This window comes from Syngnathus acus, chromosome 2 (assembly GCF_901709675.1).
Source record: "Syngnathus acus chromosome 2, fSynAcu1.2, whole genome shotgun sequence".
Lineage (NCBI taxonomy): Eukaryota > Metazoa > Chordata > Actinopteri > Syngnathiformes > Syngnathidae > Syngnathus > Syngnathus acus.
Window position 1 is genome coordinate 17,710,483 of NC_051088.1, and position 14,986 is coordinate 17,725,468.

The 14,986-nt window shown below is 42.4% G+C and overlaps 3 protein-coding genes across 8 annotated transcripts in view; all 3 read left to right on the forward strand.

The window, feature by feature from the left end:
- Positions 1-57: 57 nt before the first annotated feature.
- LOC119136224 (oxysterol-binding protein-related protein 2-like) lies at positions 58-7,470 on the forward strand. The gene is made up of 14 exons (XM_037274556.1): positions 58-178; positions 412-550; positions 1,189-1,303; positions 1,447-1,522; positions 1,958-2,092; positions 2,528-2,625; positions 2,709-2,891; positions 3,119-3,226; positions 3,311-3,400; positions 3,488-3,614; positions 4,806-4,910; positions 4,980-5,103; positions 5,176-5,266; positions 5,583-7,470. The coding sequence occupies exons 2-14, from the start codon at positions 514-516 to the stop codon at positions 5,683-5,685; spliced, it is 1,392 nt and encodes a 463-aa protein (XP_037130451.1). The 5' UTR covers positions 58-178; positions 412-513; the 3' UTR covers positions 5,686-7,470.
- A 494-nt stretch (positions 7,471-7,964) lies between these two features.
- adrm1 (adhesion regulating molecule 1) lies at positions 7,965-12,535 on the forward strand. Of its 3 annotated transcripts, XM_037274577.1 has the most exons (11): positions 8,003-8,033; positions 8,111-8,241; positions 8,356-8,603; positions 8,793-8,909; positions 8,980-9,103; positions 9,295-9,381; positions 9,463-9,562; positions 9,656-9,915; positions 10,530-10,687; positions 12,008-12,110; positions 12,342-12,535. In XM_037274577.1, the coding sequence occupies exons 3-11, from the start codon at positions 8,394-8,396 to the stop codon at positions 12,443-12,445; spliced, it is 1,263 nt and encodes a 420-aa protein (XP_037130472.1). In that variant the 5' UTR covers positions 8,003-8,033; positions 8,111-8,241; positions 8,356-8,393; the 3' UTR covers positions 12,446-12,535. The 3 variants fall into 3 exon arrangements, with proteins under 3 accessions (XP_037130464.1, XP_037130481.1, XP_037130472.1); XM_037274569.1 differs by lacking the exon at positions 8,111-8,241 and having other exon boundaries at positions 7,965-8,033; positions 8,357-8,603; XM_037274586.1 differs by lacking the exon at positions 8,111-8,241 and having other exon boundaries at positions 7,965-8,033; positions 8,357-8,603; positions 10,533-10,687.
- A 919-nt stretch (positions 12,536-13,454) lies between these two features.
- Positions 13,455-14,986, forward strand: part of dock3 (dedicator of cytokinesis 3) — a 42,176-nt gene continuing 40,644 nt past the window's right edge. For 2 of the 4 annotated variants that reach the window (XM_037279724.1, XM_037279732.1), the window contains exon 1: positions 13,455-14,128. In XM_037279724.1, coding sequence (XP_037135619.1) covers positions 14,092-14,128 — 37 coding nt within the window. In that variant the 5' untranslated portion in view covers positions 13,455-14,091. The remainder of the gene's footprint in view (positions 14,129-14,986) is intronic. The other 2 variants (XM_037279740.1, XM_037279749.1) reach the window with 1 other exon arrangement.

Sequence of the window (14,986 nt, forward strand, 5' to 3'; positions counted from 1 at the left end):
TGTTTACCTGTACAAAAATAACTCGCGTTTATGAGCGCTCAATCTACACACTGCGCTGTGATTGGCCATTGCACACGTCAATCATGGTGTCCTTGCCACCCACTTCCGCCTGTCAGCAAACGCTGAATTGAACTGTCCTCGATTGTTTACGTTCGGGGCACACTGATTGGCTTCACAGGTATATTTCAGTAAACTCGTTTTACAATCAGATGTCAGCATCTCGATTGCCCTTTACCTGTTTGGTAGTTCGCTGCTAACGTTAGTTTATGTCTCCTGAGTACGTTTTAACTCACCAGCTAGCTTCGCTAAGTAATGTTCGCCAGCTAGTCCGCGCAACATGCAAGTGGCAGCCAGCTGTCGCCCGCAAGCAGTCTGTAACAAAAGCGTCCTCATCCTTGCGTGTGTTTACAGTGCCGTGTTTTGGCTCTTTGCGATGGTTGGTGGGGATCCAGACTTGGGGGCTCGCGCGCTGCTTTCAACATGACTCTTGACTGACTGTCCGCACGACTCACGATGAACAGCGAGGAGGAGTTTTACGACGCCGAGACAGGTGAGGCAGGCTGAACGGACAGCTGTCGAGTCGTCAAGTGTCTTGAGCATTCTGCATGTTGTCATGTTCGTAAATTTGAGGTGGCACATTTCATGTTAATTTCCACACAAATAATTACAGTTCAAAAGAAGGCAATCGGAATATTTGTAGGGAAATTGTCATTTAATAACTTGAGGCTTTTAAAATGTCCATATGTTGTGAAACTGAAAAGAGCTTTTTAAATATATTTTTTAAAACGATGAAATGCCAGAGAATATTCAGCAATGCCTTCAAATGAAAAAAAAAGAAGCAATTATTCTTTTTGGCGTCTCAACTAATTCCATATGACAGAACTGCTCTAAAACCTTACTGTATTTCATTAAAAGAAACTAAATTGTGGGACGAACACTGGAATTTAAGCAATTTAAATGATTTCAAAATCTAAAATAATAGAGCCCTGATATAAAAAAATATTACTGTATTATGTACGTATGTATTACTGTATTAATACTGGCATCTCCTCCGCTGGCATCATTTTACTTAATATTTCTCCCAACGTGCCAGCTAATTTGTTTTTGTGCAATCTTCCTGAATCAAATCTTGTGAGTGTATACGCTGTTTCTTGATGTGCTCAAATGAAAAGGATTCTTTTGACTCAGGGCTCGAGTCGGATGATTCCTTGGAGGTTAGTTTCCAGGACGCTCTGGTGTTCGATAGCAGCAACCAGGTCACCGATGGCTCCGCTGCAGAGTATAATGGAGTGTGGCAGCGTAGGTGAGGAATCTCGCATCCGCTTCCTTATATTCCTAATGTGTAAGAGGTCATTTGGCAGATGTGATGGAGCCATTTGTTATATATGTGATTTCCAATTAAAAGAAAACAAAGCAAAACCTTTTTTCTGTTGTTCTTTTTACCAGAAAAACCCTGCCTGCTGAAATGATCACCAGAAGCAATCTCAGTGTGACAAGCATACTGAAAAAATGCATCGGGATGGTGAGTCATAACGTCATGTTTTGAATTTTCAACAAGACCTACAGTAGAATGGAACACGTATGTTTAGGGTATCACGGTTTGACAAGCAGTTCATTCATTTTGCGAAAAGCTGTCTCACAACCCAGCATGTCCAAACACATCGTTGATACATAATTACATTTTATGACCTCCAGTGACCCTGCAACTTTTTCTGATTTCTTTCCTCTTGTTTGTATTGTTGCAAATGCTCTTGGTCCTCTTCTCTGCTCACTTAGCTATATTTGGTTTGGCTATTACATTTTTGGATCATCACAAGGCCCAAAATAACTCGAGTATAATTTCTCTGGCTCCAACTGCTCTTTTCTTGTTTGTGTTTTTTTTTTCATTGTACAAGCAATAATGTAAGCATCATTTCAAAACACTGTAATGTCAATGTTTTATGTTGTGTTGCTATAGGAGCTGTCCAAAATAGCCATGCCAATTGTGTTTAATGAGCCACTGAGCTTCCTCCAGAGACTCTCGGAGTACATGGAACATACTCATCTTATCCACAGAGCCTGCACATTGCCTGACTCCATAGAGCGCATGCAGGTATGATCAACTAATGACTCTTGGGACTTTTAGTATGTCAACAGTGGTAGGAAAAAAAAACAAACAAAATGAAATATTGAATTATTAATATGCCTTCAAATATGAGTGCCACGACTATTTTGTGATAGGAGTCGTTGAGGTGAGATGTCTGCGTTTGGTGACAATGCAAGCCAGAGGACAGTTGTGACATTAATCTTGATGGACAGGCATTTTATTATTGTTGTTGATTTGCTCAATCACTGAGTGAGGCAATAAAAAATATGCTGCTTTCACTGGTGATTTCTGGTGTTAGGCACAAATATGTAAACAGAGACCCTAGGAAGTCCATTGTGCCACTGGCTGTAAATTTCACAGCATTTATAGTGAGGGATTTCTGGTAGGGGTGAGTTACTCTTTAAAATGAACTGAAAATGATCTTTGCTTTTTTCTTAACAGGTTGTTGCTGCTTTTGCAGTTTCAGCTGTAGCATCTCAATGGGAACGGACTGGAAAGCCATTTAATCCGTTACTGGGGGAGACTTTTGAACTCACAAGGTATTGAAGAATGTTGGTGAAGTCTAAAAACAAATTTGTGTTAATTTGATTTTTGAAATCATTTGTCTTTCTTTTTTTTAAAGAGAGGAAGATGGCTACCGATTAATCTCAGAGCAGGTGAGCCACCACCCTCCCGTCAGTGCCTTCCATGCAGAGTCCCTGAAGCAAGAATTTGCATTCCATGGATCAGTCTACCCCAAACTCACATTCTGGGGCAAAAGTGTGGAGGCCGTACCAAAAGGCACCATGACGCTGGAGTTATTCAAGTAAGCGCTTGTTAATATTTGGTCATACTTCTTTCAGAATGTTAGATGTAAAGGATGGTCACCATTAAGATTTTAATCAGCACAACACATTAAAATAATCAGAAAATTAGAGGGTTATACAACATGATGGCCATTTTTTATAAAATACTAACTACATATAGTGTTTGTCTTAGACTGGTTAGTCAAACTAACAAAGTAATCTTGAAGATTTTGTGGATTTCTTTCAGACATAAAGAAGCATACACATGGACCAATCCAATGTGCTGCGTGCATAACGTTATCATAGGAAAGATTTGGATCGAGCAGTACGGAACAGTGGAGATTGTAAACCACAGGTACCGTGACAGATGTTTCTCTTGTCGGAGTGGAAGCATTTTAAATGACAGACATCTGACATTGTGCTCACGGTGTTAATTCAGCACAGGAGAAAAGTGTGTGTTGAACTTCAAACCAGGTGGAATGTTTGGGAAAGAGCTGCACAAAGTGGAGGGACACATACAAGACAGCAGGTAAGAGCAGTGCAACGTGATCATCAGAAATTCATACAATGGGAAATCTTTTACGGAAACAAGTTTGCGTCTCTGCTGTTGAACCAGGAAGAAGAAACGCCGCGTGATTTATGGCAAGTGGACCGAGTGTATGTACAGCGTGGAGCCCAAGGTTTATGAGGCATATAAGAAGTCTGATAAAAAGGCGGGAGCAGACTCAAAAAAGCTGAAGCAGGTGAGTCAATGATGTTTTTGCGCATTCATCTTTCGCGATGAGCGCCAACTCTAATATTTGATGATCTTCTTTGCCAAAACCCTGATCTTTAGTTCCCGACACAGATTCAAGTTGGGTTACCCCGTTGTTGATATTCTTGATGTATTACCCTGGGTCCATTTGCTCAAAATTATCCACAAATTATTAGGTTCCCATCACCATGTTTGACAGTAGGGCCGGTGTGTTCCTAAAATTGAAGGCTTCCTTCCCCCTTTTTACATGAAATGAAGGGTCATCAAGCACAAACAATTCAGTTTTTGTTTCATCTGTCCAGATGAGCATTTACCAAACAAAGCCCAAGTGGGTTTGGTGTGCAAGTTGAGTCCTCCTTGGTCCTAGATTCACTCCTTCGATTTTTTTTTTCTTCTTCACCTCTCTCATCATCCTTCTGGCCAGCACAGGATTTGCTTGTGAGATTTTCCAGACTTGTATTTTTAAATAATACTTTACACTGTCACTGGGACTAGAAAAGATTTACATCAGGCCTTGTGACCATCCTGACTTGTGAGAAGACACAATGCAGAGGTCCTCACTGAACTCCTTCATCTTGAGCAAGAATCTTGCACATTGAAAGCTGTTTCATCGCCATACCAGAAACAAACTTGTCAGTTGAAATAAAGTAAAATAAAATAAATGTTGAAAAAAAAATACATTTTTAGGTCAAAATGTGCCAGCGGTATGCATCGCAAATATCCACACCTGTTTTTCTCACCAGCTTCCTCTTTTTGTATTATGACACTATAGCTACAGTGACTGGCCGTATCGCTCGTGTGGTGTAGAACTTTGGGAGCCAATGGCTGTCGCTTGGCCCTTCAAATGATAGCATTACCAAAACTGTTCCCTTCTTTGACATGTTTTTCAGTCTTCTACTATGACTTGTTCATTTTTCTTTTCTTTCACAATAACATGCAGTGGCATGCGTAGCAGGTAAGGTTAAACATTTGTATTTGGTATCTGTAGTGTGCTGCTCCAGCTGTTATGTCCAAAGTGTATTGTGCTCATTGCCAGCACTAATCTACAATGCCTTGCAATGACATGCATTGCTGCTTGAAAGATGTGTATAATTTGTGGCAAGTGGATGTCTGTCACTCTCCTGTTTGCATCAAACTCAGTCCTCCCACGTACGATCGTGATGTGTGTGTGTTTGTGTAGGAACATAGTAGTGAAGATAAGAATGCAGTTCAAGAGACTGTGACTGTGATACCAGGAAGTGCCTTACTCTGGAGGATATCGCCACGGCCTGCTCACTCGGCACAGGTTGGTGTCACGCACATGCTTACGCTATGTAGAGTTCGTGGCTCGTGCTAACCTCATCATGCTGTTCAGATGTACAACTTTACCAACTTTGCCGTGACGCTGAACGAGCTGGAGCCCGGCATGGAGCGACTATTGGCGCCGACCGACTGCCGACAGAGGCCCGACATCAGAGCCATGGAGAGAGGAGACATAGGTAGCGACGGTCTACAACGTTGGCACGGTTGCGACTTTTCTTCTACTATCCTGATGTGGTCTACTTACACAGACATGGCAAGTGCAGAGAAAGAGCGCCTCGAGGAGAAACAGAGGACCGCACGCAGAGAGCGATCCAAGGATGAGGAGGAATGGTCGACCAGGTATAAAACCGTGAGCAGATTGTTGACAATCGATTAATTATTTGGCGTTCATTTAAAGGGAGCGAAAACAAACTCCAGCCGAATCGGCCACTACAGGTTAATTAAAGGCCATATCGTAGAAATGTGTCTTTAAACGTGTCTTAAATGTTTCTACTGACTGTACCTTTCATTATTGATAAATGCACCGTTTTTATCAAGGCTTCCTCTATTGTCATCATGCCGTTATCTGTAAATTCTCTCCCCCAAATAGCAGTGAATTGTGTCACCAGCCCCTCAACAAAAATAATTCCCAAACTTTTTGTTCATGCCCCGTCAGGTGGTTCCAGCTCGGAGCCAACCCTCACACTGGCGCAGAGGATTGGCTATACAAGGGTGGATACTTTGACAGGAACTTTGACGACTGTCCCGACATTTATTGACAATAAAAGAGGTTCGCTCTTGATTCCTCGCGGTATTTTAAAGAATAGTGTGACGTATTGGACACGTCTGTGGTAGCATTTGAACTGATCATGTCAAATGATAAATGCTGCCCATGGGAAAGGTTCTACTCTGTTTGCTTACTCTAGATGTTGATCCTAATATGCCCTATCCTCACCTTTGATGTGCTTTACTAATATTCACAGTCTACACATATGGTCAGTGTTACAAAGCTGGAAAAAGATTTAAATCACCCGTGAGAGCACAGTCTGGTCTCTGTTTAAGTTCAGGTGCTAACCTCCAATGTTACATGTAGACAGGATTCGAAACTACCTTAGTTTGAGCACCAGCCACAAGCTACTTTCTAAAGAAATAATTTCCACTAGCCATTTTTTTGAAAACTTTAACTCTTTTTAGACTTAAGCGAATATTTGCGACCTTGATTGAATCCTGATGAGAACGCAACATTTGCTGCCTTCGAACATACTCGCAATTGGCTTTAAGCCCCTATTCCACTGAGTGGCCAACATGTTCAAAATTTCCTTGACAAAAGAAACATCCCGAAAAGTGTTGGCGAACGTTTTGCCATCATACGACCTTGAATGAACCCTGACAAACTCTGACGCGAGCGTATTGGGCGGCGCAAGGTCATTATCCCCTACGTATAAAATCTCATTTCCAGTGTGTCTAGCTGGGTTTTCTCCTAGAAGTCTAACAAAACCTGGCACCCACTTGAGCAAAAATTAACTGCCTTTCAAAAACCCTTCACAGATGCCAGAATGATGCACGTTCACAACAACATTCATCAGGGGGAAATGCCAACAAAATTGCGAATTGCTACATGTATCACTGGCCAAACTCAGTTTTTTATTGTCCGCACCTGTCAAAATGAATTTCAACCCATTTTGGTGTTTTTGTGGGTATAGATTTAGAACCCTGCCAAATTGTGTTCAAATATCAGGGTTTATTTAAATGCTTTTTTTATAATGCATAAAAGCCGACTAATCCGCTCTGAAGGCATTGTGTTTTCTCCTACTAGCAGCAAACATGCAACAAAAAAAAAGCTGCTCTCCAACAAATTTACTTGCACAATAAAATGCTATTGTTGGGCCCTGATGTAGTTGCTAATGGTTACAATTTTTGGTAGGCATTCAAAGCTGATCTTTTACACACGTTAAAGCCATAAATTGTCTTCTGCGCTGAGGGGAAATACTGTATATGTATTCAGATTGACGTTCAAAGCAAAGGATTCTGAGCATTTTCCATTTAACCGAAAGGTGTGACGATATTCTAAACTTATGTACACACAAGAACTTTTAATTCCGATTTGAGCGTGAAGACTTTATCATTTTCTTCCAGCAACCAAAGTCCTGTGTCAGAACAGGGCCTGAACCTATGCAAGCTCATCCATACAGTCAACCCTTCTGAAATGTGAAAAATGTAAACATTTATTTCCTCTTGAGCTTTGCACCCAACTGAGTGAACGTGTATGGAACGTGATACGGCACGCTTATTTTTTTTATTTTTTTTTATTCTGAGCATTAACATTGCATCAAACTGCACAGTAGGCTTACTGTCCTGTCCACATACGCTTGGTTGGGTGAACAATGCCTACTTGAGTTCCAAGCATCTTCAACCCTGCAGGCATTAAAGTTGCAGCATTCATTATGCTTTCTGTTTATGATGTCGGTCTAGTTGAGTCGTGATATTGTCTGTTCAGTGATCATCCCTGTGACATGACACATCCAGAACCTAGTATACATTAAAATATGGACTATGAAAACATACTGGTCCCGTCACGTTATTTGATTACTCTGTAGTACCATAGAAAATACTTAGATGAAAAGGAGATACATTTATGAACAACTTAAAGTTTTCAGGTACACATAATTTCACTTGACATATATAAGACATTATATATCTGCACTTTGTTTATCTAAGTGGCGTATTATTGTATTTGTGGAATACCTTACAATAAAACCATTAACATATATAATTTTTAAATTTTAATTGATAAATGTAAACATATATAAGACTTTATATATCTGCACTTTGTTTATCCAAGTGGTGTATTATTGTATTTGTGGAATACCTTACAATAAAACCATTACAATTTCGATTAAGGCGCATTGATTGTGGCGACCACTGAGAAACACCAAACTGTCCACCTAATAATGAGATGAGCAAAGCCAATCACAGTTAAGCACGTGACCATATTCTCCAATTGCAATCTTTCTTACTCAACTGGCGTCTCCACCATTCACACTGAAGCAAGTGACCGTCTAAAGCCAATCATAATCGAGCTTGTTCACAACTGCCACACTTCCGATTTTGATAACGCACAAGAACCGTAAGTACAAATCTCTTACTTTTTAACATTCTTTTATCATTTTCCCACAACACAATGTCGTTTGTTACACTTTTTAGAATGTGACACGAATATGATACTTTACGTTGTAAACACTGAGCCGAAAACAGTCGTCTGGCTTCAAAGATGCAGCGTCATCCTGTGAGAGTAGACGACAATTAGCCAGAATATTGGAAAGCAAACAGGCTATCAGTACAATACGTGCTAAAGAAAGGGAAAATCACATTCATTTTTATCATCAATTATTTTAAATGTAATTTCTGGTAAACACGTAAGAGCGTTTTCCCGTCTTCTGTACCCCGCAGAAGTCGTCGTCTTGTCTTCAACATCACCATCATCATTATGGCTTCTGGAGCTTTGTTCCCCAGCATGGTATCTGGCACTCGTGGCTCCTCCAGCAAGTACCTGGTGGAGTTTCGAGCTGGTAAGATGACCATGAAGGGCAGCACGGTGACGCCCGACAAGCGCAAAGGTCAAGTCTACATCCAGCAGACGGACGACTCCCTCATCCATTTCTGCTGGAAGGATCGCACCACCGGCAATGTGGACGATGTACGTGGGTGCTCTTTGGGAACATGTTTTCAAGATTTATCTTTCGATAGACTTTTACTGGCACCTGATCATCCACTGTAGTGACCAACGGAAAGACTCACGTATACCAAACACCGCTTTTGAACAGCTGTCTTATGTTGTAGCTAATGCATGAAAGGATTTTCATTTTGGCCATCTGTTCAATTGCAGGACCTGATCATCTTCCCCGATGACTGCGAATTCAAACGGGTCAGCCAGTGCACCACCGGACGTGTCTATGTGCTAAAGTTCAAAGCTGGCTCCAAAAGACTTTTCTTCTGGATGCAGGTATACTGCCTGGTGGTTTGAACCCCCCCCTCCCCCCAACACGTTACAGAAAAGTCTGTTTGGATTTCAGGAGGCTAAGACTGACAAGGATGAGGAGTACTGTCGCAAAGTGAACGAGTATCTCAACAACCCGCCCATGCCTGGCGCACTGGGTAGCGGCAGCAGTGGAGGACATGATCTGTCCGCTCTTGGAGGTAACGCACATGCATTAGCACAAGTCAACGTCATCATTATTGTTGCGCAATGTCCAATTAAACAATACTCATATAAAGTTAGGAGTGGGTGTTATGGCAAAAGAGGGGAAAAAAAATACATTTAATATCGTCAGGTCTTCATATTTTGGCAGTTTAAAAACATTTGTGACATTCTCTGCTCTTGTGTAAAGGCGAGGGTGGTCTGCAGAGCCTTCTGGGTAATATGAGCCACAACCAGCTCATGCAACTGATCGGACCAGCCGGACTCGGCGGCATCGGTACGTATGATGGCGCTTGAGTGATGCCGGGAGTATTTCGTGATGTTGATTGACAAACGGCGCTGTCGGTCCCAATCGCAGGCGGTCTTGGCGCACTCGCCGGCCCAGGGTTAGCTAACCTCTTGGGCAGCAGTAGCAGCAGCAGCAGTAGCGTTCCAGCTGCCAGCAACTCCTCCACGAGGTGTCCAAACTTCATATCCAAATATTTTTTTAGAATGGGATTATGTCGATAAAAGGATGCTGAAAGACCTTTTTGTCCTCCATCGTCTGGCAGCCAATCTACTGTGGTCACGCCCACCTCGACCTCCGCCACCAGTCGCCTCGGCTCCTCTCAGACATCTACCGTGCCTGTCAACCCGTCCGCCGCCACTGCAGCCTCCCCGCCTGCGAGCACCCCGCCCACGCCCACACCTGCTGCGTCGTCCTTGGCTGCAGCGGCGGGGGCTGCAGCAAGTAACCCCACGCAGCCCATCCAGCTGAGAGACCTGCAGAGCATCCTGGCGACCATGAATGTGCCTGCCGGTGGCACAGGAGGTAGGAAGGTCAACGTAGTACCTGAATTGCATCACGGCAAAGGGCGTGTGTGTATGCTGCAACCCCCACTAATCAAACCAAAACATTTTTTATGAAATAAGAGATCAACTTTATTGCCCCAGTTGGGAAAACAATTACATACGTTTGATTGTTGTTTAACTCTTTGACTGGCATCCCTTTTCAAAGCAGAGGTCCCCTTGTTGTTTTACATCGTTTTGACAGGTTTTTAGAGAGACCATTTTTTTTCTTCTGTGACAATATAAGCACAACCTACCAAAAGAAAGAAGACTCTCTTCTTTCACTTGAAATAATATTGTTATTAGTATTTCTTCTCTTTTGTAATCTGCTGTAGAACATGGATTGGTTTCAGCAAAAACAGCAGTTTCTTCGCAAACAAGCAGAGACAATACAATGTTATTTAGATCGTGCTTTCACAACAGCTGTCGCCGTAACAAAGCGCTATACAGAATATGTAAAGTAACAATACAACAAAACACATCTCATAAAACATTGGCAATACTACAAGCATTCATCTAAGATAGAAGAAATGCAGGTGGCCGTCAGACTGGGAAAGAAAAGCCAATGCCATTGTAAGCCCAGTTTGTTTCCCACAGTGGACCTAGCTACTGCCCTGACTCCAGAGGTGATGGCTCCTATCCTGGCCAACCCTGAGGTGCAGCAGAGGCTTCTTCCTTTCCTCCCCAGTGGGGAGTCACTGCTCCAGAGCACAGACGAGCTCCACAACACGCTCAGCTCACCGCAGTTTCAGCAGGCAAGTTCACTTTATATTTAAGCAGTTCAGACCCTCTTATAGGCTTTTTAACTTACACCTGAGTAATTTTAATCTTTTTAATTTGGGTATAACGCAAGCATCCAGTGTAACAACTTGCAATCAAACTTTTATTGATAATGTGAAATTTTTTCCAAGAATTAAAGAAAAGCATTTTCATTTTGGTGTCTTTGAAATTGTAACTAAAGAAATATAACTATAATCGGACAGGTTGGTTGTAGATAGTGGTTGGTGGAAGGGAGGGGGGGGGGTTCGCATTTTAAGGCCCACCAACTTGGCTTGTGCAATCACAAAACTTGAAAACAAAAAAGTCCCAGATTTATTTGCACAAAATTGACAGCAGAGGGCAGTGTATCACTTTTCAGTTGGTCGACTCGGTGTCCCAAAAAGACCTACATTTGCTGGGAATACTCTGAGGTTCTTGTTTGCAAACTGTCACATACTATGGCATTATGTTGAAATGTTTACAGTCCAGTTACATCCCTGACAAATTTGGCCTAAAGAGGAAGTCAACGTTAACATTTTCTGTGCAGCCCAACTATTGACCAGTTGGTTATTGCAGTTCTAGTACAAAATAGTACCGTATTTTCCGCATCATAAGGTGCTTCAATTTGTTACGCTTTCCGGAAAGCTTGAATTGTGCCTCATAAGCATGACTCTTTGGAAATGCCGTTTTAGAGGGTCCTAATGCTGTTTGCTTTGCCTAAACTGGTGGTATTTATCAATGGTAGCAGAGGTACGTACTCTACGTATTACGTACAATTCTATGATTGGTGTACCGCCCCGGTCTACGTATTTTAATGTCCTCTGATTGGTTCATTGGGTCAACATATTGCATCCTTGTCCTGTGGAGGCAGCCACACGACAACGTTTACAGTTTTTGGAGTTCGGTCCACACAAAAGATGTACCTCATTAAAAGCCGCACCTTCGGTTTTTGATAAAACAAAAGACTTCTAAGTGCGCCTTATGGTGTGGAAAATACGATAATTGTCAGGGGGGCATCCTAAAGATGAGTAGACGTTCTCTCTGGGAAAAACTTCTTTAATTTTCTTGCCGCATCATGAATGAGAGGCAAACGGCAGAGTTTTCATAATTCATAATAATAAACATTTAAAGCGCACTAGCTGGCTAATTTACTATTCACATCCACCCCTGGGTTGACCTTCACATTCAGTCTGAATGTAGTTTCCCCCCCTCCTTTATTAATAAAGAAATACTTTTAAGAAAATAATAAAAATATGAAATATCAGAATGAAAACCAAGTTAAATGATCATGTCCTCTATGTATTTGTTCCCTTCAGGCCATGAGCATGTTTAGCAGTGCTCTGGCATCAGGGCAGTTGGGGCCACTGATGAACCAGTTCGGGTTACCCACAGAGGCTGTGGATGCTGCCAACAATGGAGGTCAGTGACTTTCACACACATCACACTTGATCACTGCTAGGGATTAGTAGTAACACGCTTCCGTCAGCAGTATTAACAGAGTGTAGTTAGGCAAGAAGAAAGATTTCTTTTTTTTTTTTTCTTTTTCCTCTCTTTAAAATAATACAGCCTTGACAGTGTCAACTAAATGGAAGGAACATTAGCAATTTAAGCAGCATTTTTTAAAAATGTTGTCTTCTACCTTGTCTGCAGATCTGGAAGCATTTGCAAAAGCAATGGAGACAGAAACAAAGTCCGAGCAGGACGGAGACTCCAAAGACAAAAAGGATGACGATGAGGACATGAGCTTGGATTAAAAAAATGATACCTCTGTATTTATTTAGCTGATGGTATTAGAGTATTAGCTTCTTCAATACATTCAATAAAGATACTTACAAGGACTACAATCAGCATTCTACCTTTATCCTACCCACAAAGCATAAAAACACTGCCTGACCAGCAGCACAGGGGGGCGGGGTTGGTGGTAGTGAACGAGTCAACCTACAAATTCTTTTGGTGGCATGTGCTAAGACATCCACAAAGTATTTTATGAAGCCTTTATCGAAGTGTTATTTGTTGTAATCCAATGGTGTCAGTAATGATTTATGAAGCCTTGCTGTTTCCTCAAGTGCTTTGTGTGCTTGTGTGATTAATGAACAGATGTAATTGATACACGCAGAATTTGCCTGTTAGTTGGCACTTTGCTATTACCTGTGACCAATATGATGGTTTAGTCATGGTCTGCAAAAAAAAATATATCCTTGTGAATTTACCAGTTAATCTACAGTATATTCCCACTAGGGCTGTCACAAATATTTTTAGAAATGATTATCCTATCGATAAATATTACTTGGATTATTCTGTAATGGTTGTTCAATGATAGTTTACTTAAAAACCAACAACCGCTATGGTTGTGACCAAAACAAGATTCTCTCACAATTGAAATGAGTAGGGCACTGAAGCTTGGTCATCAGTTAACCCACTGCTTCTCTGCATCAAGAGGAGCCATATGAGGTGGCTCAGGCAATTTCATCAGGATGTCCTGCCTAGTGTGCGGTTCTGCCATATATTTACATATATATCACTCCCTTTATCTGTCTCTCTCTTTGCGTGTATATGCTATTCAGAGATAGGAGTGGAGGTGGCTTGCACCAATGTTCAAATCACATTACAGCATGACAAAGCATTGTACTGATGATGGCACGTTGCAATGACTCAACTGGGAGGTAACCCCCCCCATACACACATGAGCCTGGCATGTACCACCCCAGGGGGCCGTGGAGTGGGCGGTGCATCTTGGCCTACGCACACTGGCAGCGGGGAGGCAGGGCAGGCAAGCGGGAGGAGGAACTGCAGTTTGTGAGAGAGGAAGGAGGGAGAGACAGCACATTCGCCTCCGCTTGACACATCGGTGTTGACAAAACGAGTCACGTGACGCGCACGAAGATGGCGCATCTTACGCTACGTTGCAGCCTCCTCTCGATTCCTCTTGCGCCAAATCGGACCTATCTACGCTGCGACCTCGACGCAAATTAACATCTCATTTTTATCCCCTCTCGTCTCATCCGTGGACTGCAGAAGACTGCTTTTCTTTCTTTAGAAAAAGGCTACCGGATGAGTAGATTTTGAAAGCTACCTGCGCTTGACTTGAAATGCGGCTGGAATAACACCTTTGTGGAGACTGCGAAGCGCGTGCACGTGTGCGCGTCCCCCAGCTGGTCACGGAGACTGCATCAGATTGGCGATACACGCCGGGAAATAATGATAATAATATTTAAAGACCAAAAGCAGTGATTTTTGATGCTCCTTTCTCCCGGCCACCATTACTGCGCACACCAACGTCAGAATTCCAGTGGAGTCATGTAGTACGAACAACATCCTCCTCGTCCACTTCATCTCATTTTTTTTTTTCAAGCCGACATCATCTGATTTCATCGAAACAATGTGGCACAAATAACCAAATATGTGGATCCCTACCGAAGAGGAGAAAATCGGAGTTGGTGAGTCAACTGCATCTTTTATTGTTCATTATAGCAACGTTTGTTGTTCTCTATTAGTGTCGGAATAAGGTAAACCCAAGTCACTCAGTCCATTTTAATCTGTTCTGATCAAGAAACACATTACACCCAATGAAAAACAACATCCACTTCTTATGGCTGCATAGCAGGGAGGAAGGGAGGGCGGCCGGGTTGATGAGATTGCGTGGGATGATGCAGCCTCCAGCCCGAACCACCACCTCAGAGATGAGATCTCAGTGTGCTCAGGTGTTGATGGAATGAATCACACCTATACCCGCCGCGCGGTTTGTTGGAAATGCGTCAACTTGGCATTTTCTACAGCGTTCTAAGTGGAGGGTGATGGAGCTAGGGGGGTGGGGGGTGGATTGGCGTTGCAACAACCACCAGGGGGCACTCGGACCCCAACAGGTGCAAGCGGGGTCCACCTGTGGACTTCTCTGCATGGGGGGGCTTGGCGCACATACACATGTGTGAGAGAAAATAAGGACGCACGCACGCACGCACGCACACAAACACACACACACACGAATATAGCGAGAGACAGAGCGATAGATAGATAGATAGATAGATAGATAGATAGATAGATAGATAGATAGATAGATAGATAGATAGATGGATGGATGGATGGATGGATGGATGGATGGATGGATGGATGGATTGATTGATATACGTCCACCCACACCCACCAACGCATGCAAACTTTGTTTGAGCTCAATTATAACTACAGTTGAAGTACATAAATAAATTGTCTTTCATATTTTTTTGTGCTTCATTTCCTTTTATTTTAGTGGAACCCTAACCTGCAAAGACCAAAACACTTATGCGGAATAAATCAGATTT

Coding starts and splice junctions, on each gene's coding strand:
- LOC119136224 (XM_037274556.1), top strand. CDS start 514: ATGAACAGCGAGGAGGAGTTTTACGACGCCGAGACAG. Junction 1,523..1,957: donor TGAAAAAATGCATCGGGATG/GTGAGTCATAAC, acceptor GTGTTGCTATAG/GAGCTGTCCAAAATAGCCAT. Junction 2,892..3,118: donor ATGACGCTGGAGTTATTCAA/GTAAGCGCTTGT, acceptor GATTTCTTTCAG/ACATAAAGAAGCATACACAT.
- adrm1 (XM_037274569.1), top strand. CDS start 8,394: ATGGCTTCTGGAGCTTTGTTCCCCAGCATGGTATCTGGCACTCGTGGC. Junction 8,910..8,979: donor GACTTTTCTTCTGGATGCAG/GTATACTGCCTG, acceptor TTTGGATTTCAG/GAGGCTAAGACTGACAAGGA. Junction 9,382..9,462: donor AGCCGGACTCGGCGGCATCG/GTACGTATGATG, acceptor TCCCAATCGCAG/GCGGTCTTGGCGCACTCGCC.